Here is a 13,253-nt window from a genome sequence, read left to right on the forward strand (position 1 = left end):
TTTGCTATGATTGTTGATTTAATTTCTGTTCGTTTTGGGTGTCATTTATTCTTTAATAGTAATTTCTGGTCGTTTCGAGTTTGAATTTTAACAGGTATTTGTATCTGCTGAGCTTAAGTTTAAAATGGCCTTTACTTTTCTTTGAAAAACCCATTTTTTCGGAAAGTTTTTTTAATTAATTTTTGTTTGTTTTTGATTGCAAAAAGTTTCAAGTTTTCATGGCATGGGGGGGGGGGGGGGCTTACTGTCCGATTAATCTTGACTTTAAAAAATGGATCTAGAACGTTCAATTTAAATCGAATGAGGCTTTTTTTCAAAGTCTATACGATTACCTCTTTGATAAAAGCCTTATATATGAATAATAGACAGCTTGCATAACTTGTGGACAGCGATTGACAACAATGAATGGATTGAGAAAATAGCTCCAATAAGGGGGTTTAGACTATTCTACTTGCTGACACAAAGGCATTACGACTGTTTGGAATTGACCTTAATAGGATTTTTTGTGCCAAAGCAATTTTACATCTATCTCAGAGTATGTATTTTAACCTTATAATTGGATAATTATAATAGATTTCCTATGCGTTCTTCCCATACAAAACCCCTTCCCATTAGTTATAAACCCGCCTTAATAAGTTATGCCCCATAACTTACAACGCCTACCCCCGGGCCCTGGTGGGCTGTGTCGACACCGAAGTTTTTTGTTATCAGAACTTTGAACTATTTTAAGAAAATGTCTATCTCAAAATTACCCCCCCCCTCCCTTTTTCCCCACCCCTCCCTTTGAACTAGTTCTACTTATACCTGAATGCCCAATGAGATTTAAAATGTTTTGGTATTAACACACACCTATTAGGCATCTGCTCTCCTCCCTAACAAGGAAAGAAACAGAGAGTGTAAGGCAGTGGCGGATCCAGGGGAGCGGCAAGGAGGGTGCCTCCCCCTAACGTAGTCTAAAGTAATGTAATTTATACCAAATTAAAGCAAGATTGCGTTAATTAAACTTTCTCCTAACGCAAGTTTATCGTATCAACCTATTTGCCCCCCACCCCCTAAGAAATCCGGGATCCGCCCCTGGTGTAAGGGCACTATAAATTTTAATTTGTAATTCATTGAACCCCGTTCCACAGTTTATCCGACAAAGTTTATGCAAAATTACTTTGGCACACAAAATCCTATTAAGGTCAATTCCAAACAGTCGTGATCCCTTTGTGTCAGCAAGTGAAATGGCCAAAACACCCTTATTTGAGCTATTTTTTCAATCCATTCATTGTTGCCCATCGCTGTCCACAAGTTATGCAAGCTATCTATTGTTCATATATAAGGTTTTTATCAAAGAGGTAATCGTATAGACTTTGAAAAAAGCCTCATTCGATTTATAAATTGAAAGTTCTAGATCCGTTTTTTAAAGTCAAGAATAATCGGAATAATCAAAAAAAAACTTGAAACTTTTTGCAATCAAAAACGAACAAAAAGTAATTAAAAAAAACTTTCCTAAAAATAAGTTTTTCAAAGAAAAGTAAAGGCCATTTTAAACTTAAGCTCAGGAGATATGAATGCCTGTTAAAATTCAAACTAAAAACGACCAGGAATTACTATTAAAGAATAAATGCAACCCAAAATGAACAGATATTAAATAAACAATCATAGCAAAAAACACACAACAAGTAATAATATAAATGAATAAATATATCTTAAAGCAAGTAATGCTAGGATTGATTATGAATATCAAGCTTAAAACGAAAAAGAATAGTTTGCTATTAAAGTATAAATGAAACTTAAAACGAACAGAAAGTAAATAAACAATCAATGCGAACAAACGTACAATATATATTAATGTAAATGAATAAATAAATCTTAAAACGAGTGAAACTTAAATTTAATATGCAAATCAAGTTTGAATCGAATAAAAATAACTACAAGCAAGAGTTTGGGCATCGTCTCACTGCAGAAGCCTAAAACCTACTGCGTCATTGGCGCTTTACTGAAAACGATTTATATTACAAATGTTTTCTTTTATACTTAATATTGAAATTAAATATTAAAAATACAGTAAAATTTTGTACTGATGAGCTTTCAGCAATTAATATCATTATACATCCAATATTCAGTTTAATTTATTAGTTCTTTCCAAGATTGGTCAAGACAAATATAGTTTCACTACAAACAAAATTTGGATACTGCCCCTTTCTATAACTGCAAAAACCTGAAGCCTTCTGCGTCATTGGCGCTTCACTGAAAACGAATTTCTCTTATATTACAAATTTGTTCTTTTCCATTTCTTACAGCATTGAAAATGAAAATAAAAATTACAGTGAAAAAACAAATCTTGAACTGAAAAATCTTTCAACAATTAATATCAATATATATCTAATATTCAATTTGATTTTGTTTATACTTTCAAGACGGTTCAAGACTCATATAGATTTCAGTAAAGCGCCAATGACGCAGTAGGTTTTAGGCTTCTGCAGTGAGGCGATACCCAAACTCTTATTTGTAGTTATTTTTATTCGATTCAAACTTGATTTGCATATTCAATTTAAGTTTCACTCGTTTTAAGATTTATTTATTCATTTACATTAATATATATTGTATGTTTGTTCGCATTGTTTATTTAATTTCTGTTCGTTTTAAGTTTCATTTATACTTCAATAGCAAAATATTTTTTTTCATTTTAAGCTTGATTTTCATATTCAATTTAAGCGTTACTCGCTTTAAGATCTATTTATTCATTTATATTATTACTTGTTGTATGTTTTTTGCTATGATTGTTTATTTAATTTCTGTTCGTTTTGGGTTTCATTTATTCTTTAATAGTAATTTCTGGTCGTTTTGAGTTTGAATTTTAACAGGTATTCATATATCCTGAGCTTATGTTTAAAATGGCCTTTACTTTTCTTTGAAAAGCTTATTTTTCGGAAAGTTTCTTTTAAGTAGTTATAGAAAATATTAATAAGCCTCGATTAAAATCCACTAGTCCGAAGTATTTTAAACTCTCCTTCAGTTTAAGCCCTTCGATATTATCTAAGATCCAATAAAAATTAAACGTTACCGATGTTATAATTAGAACGGCTATTACAAGTGATTTGACTTAATTGAGATATGATTACTTTAACTGATACTATTTGCAGCACAACTGATTTCACAACTGACGCACAACTGACAATAAATCAAAACTGATTTGAACCTTGGTCTCTTTTTGACGCAAGAAAAAAATCTAAAACAATTTTCAAACCAATTTTATTATTGAAAGTATCACCTTGAAAATAGATATTACTTTCAGCAAAATGTCACTGAAATATACGGTTGGACAATGTCATTCTGGATATTTTCAAATTTGAAATTATCAATTACTTTTATAAGTACTATTTTTCAGCAAGTCAATGATCATACTTTTTTTTAAACTATTTTAAACAAGAAATAGGAAATATAGTGAAGTTATGTATAATTCTAAAAGACATAAAAATAGAGAGGAGATAAAGCAGAAAATAAAAAGAGACAAAGAGGAGTTCCTTCTCCAAAAAAGGACTACTCCTTAAAATGTTTCGTATAATTTTGTTTTGAGGTTTTGCAGAACAATTCAAAGAATATTGTATTTGTCCATAGAGATATTTAGCCTAAGATGGGCAAGCTGCTCTTTTATAATACAGATAAAATAAAATAATCTGCTTTATGCATTACGCAAAATCTAAATGTATTTGCACACATTAGATTTAATTTTTCCAATCTAAGCCTTTAGTAAGCAAACTGAAAAACAAAACTAATAAAAACTAAAATAAAATTTCACCAAGGGTCTTTGCTGTTGGCCTTGTCCTTGACCTTGTACATCCCCACCACCATCTCTTTGATGTTGTTCTTGCTGCGGGGTTCGCCCTTTACCTCGATTTTTTCTACCCATAGTGCCTAGAATAAAATAAAAACAAAAAGTTAATACTTACTTCGGGAAAAAATAACAATATTGTTACGAACAACATTACATGTTTCAAAAGAAAAAAAAAAAAAAAAAAAAAGGTTTTGTCTTAAATTGTTCTTGCAAGCAGAATTATCATAAGTCTTTATTTATACTACAATTTGGACACACAAGCACGCAAATGGAGCAGTAGGGTGGGGTAGACTATTCCGATCGGTCAAAATGAGCCTCAATCCAGCGCCTTTCCTCAAAAAAGAAAGCTAGTGTCATAAAAGAAGACTTACCCAATTTTTACTCACACAGACCACCCCAACGCCTCAGTCCCCGAGTCTAGGGTAGAGTCTGTTTGTACTAATGGTCATTAATAGAAGACAAAATAACCTCGACAAAGCTAACTAGATTTAAACTAACATTGGATTGATTTTCCTCAAACGTTATTTTATCATAAGACGACAAACACTATTCAAATTAAATTATTTGAGACAAATGCAAAAAATGATTGAAAGTACTGGCTTTTGTGAAAGTTAATTAAAAAAAAACAATTTTTTTAACTGAAAGTAAGGAGCGATATTAAAACTTAAAACGAACAGAAATTACTCCGTATATGAAAGGGGCTGTCCTTTCCTCAACGCCACGCTCCTTACGCTAAGGTTTGACTCTTTCTCACAACTCGGCGTTGGGGAGGGTACAGCCCCTTTATTATACGGAGTAATTTCTGTTCGTTTTAAGTTTTAATGTCACTCCATACTTTCAGTTAAAGAATTTTTTTTATTTAATTTCTCAACGTTTTTAAGCTAACGCAGGTTTTGAATTTGGCTCACCGTACATGAATAATTAAAACAAAATTTGTATATTAAATTTACCTTTTTTAAACCAAAGGTTTTTAAAACTTTTTTTTAACTTTTTTAATCTTAAGGTTGTTTAATTATAATAATAACCTCTTTTGAAAATTAAAAAAGAAACTTTAGCGTGAGAGCGAGCTATTGAGCAGAGGCAACCCATCTCATATACGTAATATTTTCTGTTCGTTTAGATTTTAATATTGCTTCTTAGTTTCAGTTGAAAAAACTTGTTTTTTATTTAATTGCAGATCTTTTTCAAATAATATCGGGAAATCCAGCTCCCCTCCATGGAAAATTCTCTTCCTCCAACAGAAATATCTCCATAGAAAGATTCTCCAATTTAACTTTAATTAGCGATTTTTGTGGAACTAATTTTGTAAGGCATAACATCAAAACGGCCAAACAGGTCGAAACTATTTTTATGCAATTGAGAGTCGCAAGTTGAGCAATTCTCAAATGACTGAAATGAATGAAAGACAAGAACCTCGAAAGATATACGTAATAATTTTTATTGGCCTTAAGTTTTCCTTACTTTGTTATTCCTTACTTTCAGTTGGAAAAAAACTTTTATTATTGAATAACTACCGCAAGCCAAAAACATAAAATATCTTTGGTTTATCATAGGCAGTGCAATAGCGCTGCCTAAGTAAAGAACGATGTTGGCACAATGTACTATTTTTTTTTATTTTTTTTTCCATACCCAGGCACTTCGTATCGAAGGAGTTGTCATAGAAACCTCAAGAAGGGCTCATTCGATTGAAAACTGGAGTGGCTATTGCCCTTTTTAATAGTCGACAGTGATTGGAGGGCAACTAGCCCCTCCCCCACGCCTATCATTCCCCCAATGAAATCCAATCAAAATTTTAAAATAGCCATTTTGTACAGCGTAGTTGATTTCCAGATAGAAAATATGTTTTTGAGGAGACCCTCTCCCACAACCCTCAGGGCGAGGTTTGTAATTTATGCCCTGAGGGCATATAACAACGATGTTGGCACAATGTATTATTTATTATTTTTTCTTTAGAGCAGGGCACTTGGTATCGACGAAGTTGTCGTAGAAACTTCGAAAAGGGCTCATTCAATTGGCAATTGGAGTGGCTTGTGCCCTTTTTAATAGTTTGAAGTGATTGGAAGGCAACTAATACCCTTTCTACGCCCATCATTTCCCGAAACACATCCAATCAAAATTTTGAGATAGCAATTTTGTTCAGCATAGTTGATTTCCAAATAAAAATTTTGTTTTTGAGGAGGACACTCCCCCACAGCCATTAGGGCAAGGATGGTAAGTTATGCCCTGGGGACATATAAGGTTTTTATAGAAGGCATTGTCGTAGAAACTTCAAAAAAGGCTCATTCGATTGGAAATTCAAAGGGCTAGTGCCCTTTTTAATAGTCGAAAGTGATTGGAGGGCAACTAACCCCCCTCTCACGCCCACCATTTCCCCAAACACATCCAATCAAAATTTTGAGATAGCCATTTTATTTAGCGTAGTTTTCAGTTCTGGAAACTAGGTCTTTGAGGATGGAAACCCCCCAACAGCCCTCAGGGCAAGGGTTTTAAGTCATGCCTTGGGAGTATATAAGGTTTTTATAGAACGGGTTGTCGTAGAAACTTCAAAAAGGGCTCATTCAATTGGAAATTGAAATGGCTAGTGCCCTTTTTATAGTCGAAAGTAATTGGAAGGCAACTAACACCCCTTCTACGCTCATCATTTACATAAACACATCCAATCGAAATTTTGAGATAGCCATTTTGTTCCACGCAGTTTAAAGTTCAGGAAATTATACATTTGAGCAGGACACTCCCCCCGTGGTCTTCAGGGCAAGGGTTATAAGTTATGCCCTGGGGGCATATAAGTTTTTATTGAAATCTTTTTCGTAGAAACTTCAAAAAGGGCTTATTCAATTGGAAATTCAAAGGTCTAATGCCCTTCTGAATAGTCGAAAGTGATTTGAGGGCAACTAACCCCGCTCTAACGCCCAACTTTTCCCCAAACACATCCAATCAACATTTTTAAATAACCATTTTGTTCAGTGTAGTTGGTTTTCAGAAAAGAATAATTTTTTTGAGGAGGGAACTCACCCACAGCCCTCAGGGCAGGGGTCGTAAGTTATGCCCTGGGGGCATATAAGGTTTTTACAGAACGCGTTGTCGTAGAAACTTCAAAAAGGGCTCATTCGATTGGAAATTGAAATGGCTAGTGCTCCTTTTAACAGTCGAAAGGGATTGGAAGGCAACTAACACCCCTTCCACGCCCACCATGTCCCCAAACATATTCAAGCAAAATTTTGAGGTAGCCATTTTGTTCCACGCAGTTTAAAGTTCAGGAAATTATACATTTGAGCAGGACACTGTCCCCACAGTCTTCAGGGCAAGGGTTGTAAGTTATGCCCTGGGGGCATATAAGGTTTTTATAGAACGTGTTGTTGTAGAAACTTCAAAAAGGGCGCTTTCGATTGGAAATTGAAATGGCTAGTGCCCTTTTTCATAATCGAAAGTAATAAGAAGGAAGCTAACACCCTTCCAGGCCCACCATTTCCCCAAACAAATCCAATCAAAATTTTGAGATAGCCATTTTGTTCCACGCAGTTTCAAGTTCAGGAAATTATATATTTGAGCAGGACACTCCCTTCACAGTCTTCAGGGCAAGGGTTTTAAGTTATGCCCTGGGGGCATATAAGTTTTATTGAAATCTTTGTCGTAGAAACTTCAAAATGGACCATTCGATTGGAAATTCAAAGGTCCAGTGCTCTTTTTTATAGTCGAAAGTGATTTGAGGGCAACTAACGCCCCCTCCCTCTAACGTCCATCTTTTTCCCAAACACATCCAATCAAAATATTTAGATAGCCATTTTGTTCAGCGTAGTTGATTTCCACATAGAAAATCTGTTTTTGAGGAGGGAACTCCCCCATAGCCCTCAGGGCAAGGGTTGTAAGTTATGCCAGGGGATCATATAAGGTTGTTATAGAACGCGTTGTCGTAGAAACTTCAAAAGGAGCTCATTCGATTGGAAATTAGAATAACTAGTGCCCTTTTTAATAGTCAAAAGTGATTGGAAGGCAACTAACACCCCTTCCACGCCCACCACTTCCCCAAACTTATCCAATCATAATATTGAGATAGCCATTTTGTTCCACGCAGTTTAAAGGTTAGGAAATTATACATTTGAGCAGGACATTCCCCCCACAGTCTTCAGGGCAAGGGTTAAAAGTTATGCCCTGGGGGCATATAAGGTTGTTTAGAACGCGTTGTCGTAGAAACTTCAAAAAGGGCGCATTCGATTAGAAATTGAAATGGCTAGTGCCCTTTTTAGTAGTCGAAAGTAATTCACAGTAATTCAAGGTAACTAACACTCCTTCCACGCCCACTATTTACCCAAAAACATCCAATTGACATTTTTAGATAGCCATTTTGTTCAGCCTAGTTGATTTCCCGATAGAAATTATATTTTTGAGGAGGGAACTCTCCCATAGCCCTCAGGGCAAGGATTATAAGTTATACCCTGGGTGCATATAAGGTTTTCATAGAAAGCGTTGTCGTAGAACCTTCAAAAAGGGCTCATTCGATTGGAAGTTTAAATGGCTAGTGCCCTTTACAAAAGTCGAAAGTGATTGGAGGGCAACTAGCATCCCTTCCATGCCAACCATTTCCACAAACCTATCCAGTCAAAATTTTGAGATAGCTATTTTGTTCCACGTAGTTTAAAGTTTAGGAAATTATACATTTGAGCAGGACACTCTCCCCACAGTCCTCAGGGCAAGTGTTATAAATTATGCTATAGGGGCATAAAAGGTTTTTATTGCAATCTTTGTCGTATTAACTTGAAAAAGGGCAAATTACATTGGAAATTAAAAGGGCTAGCGCCCTATTTATATTCGAAAGTGATTTTAGGGCAACTAACCCCGCTCTCACGCCCATTTTTCTTCAAACACATCCAATCAAAATTTTAAGTGAGCCATTTTGTTTCACGCAGTTTTAAGTTCAGGAAAGTATACCTTTGAGCAGGACACTCCCCTCACAGTCTTCAGGGCCAGGGTTATAAGTTATGACCTCGGGGCATATAAGATTTTTATTGAAATCTTTGTCGTAGAAACTTGAAAAAGAGATCTTTAGATTTGAATTTCAAAGGGCTAGTGCCCTTTGTAATGGAGAAAGTGATTTCAGGGCAACTATCCCCCCTCTCACGCCCACTCTTTCCCTAAACACATCAAATCAAAATTTTTAGACGGTCATTTTATTCAACGTAGTTGAAAGTTTTGGAAATTAGGTCTTTAAGGTTGACAACCCCTTCCCTCACAAACAAAAGGGCAAGGGTTGTAAGTTATACCCTGGGGGCATGTAAGGTTTTTATAGAAAGTGATGTTGTAAAAACATCAAAAAGGGCTCATTCAAATGGAAATTGAAGGGACTAGTGCCCTTTTAATAGACGAAAGTGATTGAAGGGCAACTAACCCCCCTCTCACGCCTACCTTTTCCCGAAACACATCCTATCAAATTTTTGTGATATCCCTTTTGTTCAACGTAGTTGAAAGTTCTGGAAATTAGGTCTTTTAGGATGATAGCCCCTCAAAGCCTTCAGTGCAAGGGTCGAAAGCTCTGCCCTGGGGGCATGTAAGGTTTATATAGAAAGTTGTCGTAGAAATTTCATAAAGGGCTCATTTGATTGGAAATTGAAATTGCCCTTTTTAATAATCGAAAGTGATTGGAGATTAATTACCCCCCTCTCACGCCCACCATTTCCTCAAGAACATTCAATCAAAGTTTATAGATAACCATTTTGTTCAACTTAGTTGAAAGTTCCGGAAATTATGTATTTAAGGATAACAATCCCCCCAGTGCCCCCAGGGCAAAGGTTGTAAGTTATGCCCTGGGGGCAGATAAGGTTTTTTACAGATAGAGTTGTCGTAAAAACTTCAAAAGGGGTCTCATTCAATTGGAAATTGAGAGGACGGGTGCCCTTTTTAATAGTCGGAAGTAATTGGAGGGTAACTAACCCCCTTCTCATGCCCACCATTCCTCCAAACACATCCAATCAAAATTTTCAGATAGCCATTTTGTTCAACATAGTAGAAAGGTCTGGAAATTTGGTCTTTGAGGATGACAACCCCCCCCCCCAGCCCTCAGGGCAAGGGTTGTAAGCTATGTCCTGGGGGCATATGAGGTTTTTATTGAAAGCGTTGTAGTAGAAACTTCAAAAGGGCTCATTTGATTTTAATTTGAAAGGGCTAGTGCCCTTTTTAGTAGTTGAAAGTGATTTGAGAGCGAGTAACACCCCTCTCACCCCCATCATTTCCCCAAACACATCCAATCAAAATTTTGAGATAGCCATTTTGTTTAACGTAGTTGAAAGTTCTGGAAACTAGGTCTTAGAGTATGACAACCAACCTAACACCCCTTAGGGTAAGAGTTGTAATTTATGCCCTGGAGCATATAAGGTATTGTTCTTAGAAAGTGTTGCCGTGGAAACTCAAAAATGGCTCATTCGATTTGCAATCGAAAGGCCTAGTGCCCTTTTTAATAATCGAAAATGATTGGAAGGCTTGACATTTTTATAGTAAAGATCGATGTGGGTACAATGTATTATTATTTTTTTTTGTTTAGACCAGGGCACTTTGTAACGAAAGAGTTGTCGTAGGAACTTCGAAAAGGGCTCATTCGATTGAAAATAGAAAGGGCTGATGCCCTTTTTAATATTCAAAAGTGATTGGAGGGCAACTAATGCCCCTCCCATGCCCACCCTCCCATTTTCCCATTATGTTTAAAAACTAAATGTTGCCTTAAGATTAAATCAAGATGCACTGTGTAAATGCTAATTCCCAACAAGGCATCTCAGCAGTATCCCAAGAACGACTGAGGGTATTATGTTCAAACCCCTGTGCCTTCCCAAGGCCAGAACATAATTTGCACTTTACTGAAAAAATAAAAATGAATATGCATTGTCAGTTTAATATACATATACTGATATTTTAGCAATCAAAATGTTAATATTGTTTGATTTATTAAAGTTCTAAACGTAAAAACATTTATATTTTTTTCAGTAAAGTGCAAATTGTGTTCTGGCCTTGGGAAGGCGTAGGGGGTTTTGAGCCCAACTTTTGTAAATTTCTGCTCATTTTGAGTTTGACTCGGTTATTTATTGTAATTTCTGTTCGTTCTGTGTTTTATTTATTTATCGATGCTGTTTAGGGGTAGTTTCACACTTAGTAGATTATTTGATTTTATTTTTGCTCATTGTTTGTTTAACGGAGTTTTTTACTTTTCTTCGAAAAACTTATTTTGTGGAGAATGTTTTTTTAATTAGTTAGAATAAATAGCTCTTTTGAAATTATTAAAACTACTTTAGCTTAAAGAGCGAGGTATTAACGAGGAGACGAACCCCCTCATATACCTAATAATTTCTGTTTGTTTTAAGTTTCAATCTTTCTTCTTACTTTCAGCTGTAAAAACCCTTTTTTTTATATTTAATTTCTGATCTTTTTTAAATAATGCTGGGATATCCAGCATCCCTTTCATGGAAATTATCTTCCCCCATTAAAAAATCCTCCTTAAAAGATCTTCCCATGGAGCCCAATTACCCGACCCCTCCCCGCCCCCACCACAAAACCCCCCTAAAAACATCTGTATATCTACCAAGAACCAATACTACATGTAAACAATGGGCAAAGTTCATAACTTGCAGCCCTTCTGGCGGGGACTGTGGGGGATTAAGTCATCTTCAAAGACATAGTTATTATATATTTTGACTATGCTGAACAAAATTTCTGTCTCAAAATTTTGATCCGGTGACTTTTGTAAGAAATTAGGGTGGGAGGGGGCCTAGTTGCCCTAAATTTTTTTGTTCGCTTAAGAAGGGCACTGGAACTTTTAATTTCCGTTTAAATAATCCCTCTTGAAAAATTCTAGGACCACTGGGTCGGTACGATCACCCCTGGAAAAAAAAAAAAAAAAAAAAAAAAAAAAAAAAAAAAACATGTATCCGTGGTCTTTCTGCCGGTAAAATATACAAAATTCCACACTCGTGCAGATAGGAGATCAAGACCTCTACAGTAGGATTCTCCGATACGCTGAATGTGATTGTGTGATTTTCATTAAGATTTTATGACTTTTAGAGGGTGTTTCCTTCTTTCTTCGAAAATAGGGCAAATTTTATCAGGCCCTTGACTTTTGATGGATAGGACTAAACTTGATGAAACTTGTATATTTAAAATCAGCATAAAAATCCAATTATTTTGAAGTATGTATTGGTACCAAAATTCGATAGTTTATAGTTTCTGTTACTCAGGTTCAAGAAATATTTTCATCCCCCCTCCCCTTACATTTAAAAAAATAACTTTTTTGTATTTTATTGAGAAACACGTTTTTTTTAGCATTTGCATTGAAAAAAGAAATATCAGAAGTGCCCTTGTAGATTTTGAAAAATATATTGTAGAAACAGTAAAAGGCTTCCCAAAATGGAACCGTATTAGGGTGAAACGTCTTTAGAATGTTAGGAGGATGTTAAACGGAATCATAATATACCATTTGCATGCATGATTTCAAAAGAGCGTATACATACTAGCCAGGAAAGGGCTTTGGTTAATAAGGTGAAGCTTAAAGTGCATGTTGAGGTGAATCTTTAACTAACTTAAAGACAGTAGAACAATTACTATAACAAATACTTTTACTGCTACTCCCACTACTACTGAAACTAGTGCTACTACTCTTGTGACAACAACCACGACTAATTTTTACTGGGAGTGCTTACAACTGTGGCTAATTGCAACTGGAACAGTGAATACTTGTAACTGAGACTGCAACTACTCTCCAACTGTGACTATTTATTATTTGTGACTATGACTGTAAATACTTGCGACTCAAAACTGCAATTACTTGTGACTGCGACTTCTTGCGGCTTCAACTACGATTACTCGCAACTGTGTCTGCGACTACTTGCGAGTATAACGGTGACTACCTGTGACTGTGACTACTTACAATTTCGGCTTTGACCAATAGTGGCTCTGACTGTGACTAATTGTGACTGTGTAGGCAAGTACATATGAATGAGACTGCGACTATCGGTGATTGCAACTGCAACTACTTGTGGTTAAGACTACTTGCAACTGTGACTTTGACTACTTATAACTGTATCTGTAACTGCTTTTGACCTCATCTACTTATGACCGTTATTATAATTACTTACGAATGAGAGATGAGATATGAGATATACATTTATTAAAAAAGAAAACAAACACTATTCGCCTTTCGCCTGCCAAGAAAGGCAATAAGCTTGAAAGGGCAAGCGAGGTTATCACTCTCAGCTAATTAAAATAACATTCATACCTCGCTACTTAACACACAAGAGACTTATCTGATGAAGGAATAAAGGAAAAAAGAGAGAAAGAGGAAAAGACAAGAAGTAGATAGAGAGAAAAAAAGTAAATCGGGGAAATACCTTAAATAGAATGACAACCTGGAGTGGGCTTAACACCAAATTCACTTACGAGATAAAAGAAACTTCTT

General features: G+C 35.6%; 1 protein-coding gene across 1 annotated transcript in view; it reads right to left on the reverse strand.

The window, feature by feature from the left end:
* The window catches only part of LOC148942427 (protein argonaute-2-like), a 295,554-nt gene that overhangs the window by 261,610 nt on the left and 20,691 nt on the right, over positions 1-13,253 (reverse strand). The window contains exon 2 of the mRNA XM_089103040.1: positions 3,788-3,903. Within this exon, the coding sequence (XP_088959166.1) occupies positions 3,788-3,898 (111 nt within the window). The 5' untranslated portion in view covers positions 3,899-3,903. The remainder of the gene's footprint in view (positions 1-3,787; positions 3,904-13,253) is intronic.

The sequence above is a fragment of the Artemia sp. Qi Xiang Cuo genome, chromosome 17, assembly GCF_049724085.1.
Source record: "Artemia sp. Qi Xiang Cuo chromosome 17, ASM4972408v1, whole genome shotgun sequence".
In the NCBI taxonomy this organism is placed as follows: Eukaryota; Metazoa; Arthropoda; class Branchiopoda; order Anostraca; family Artemiidae; genus Artemia; species Artemia sp. Qi Xiang Cuo.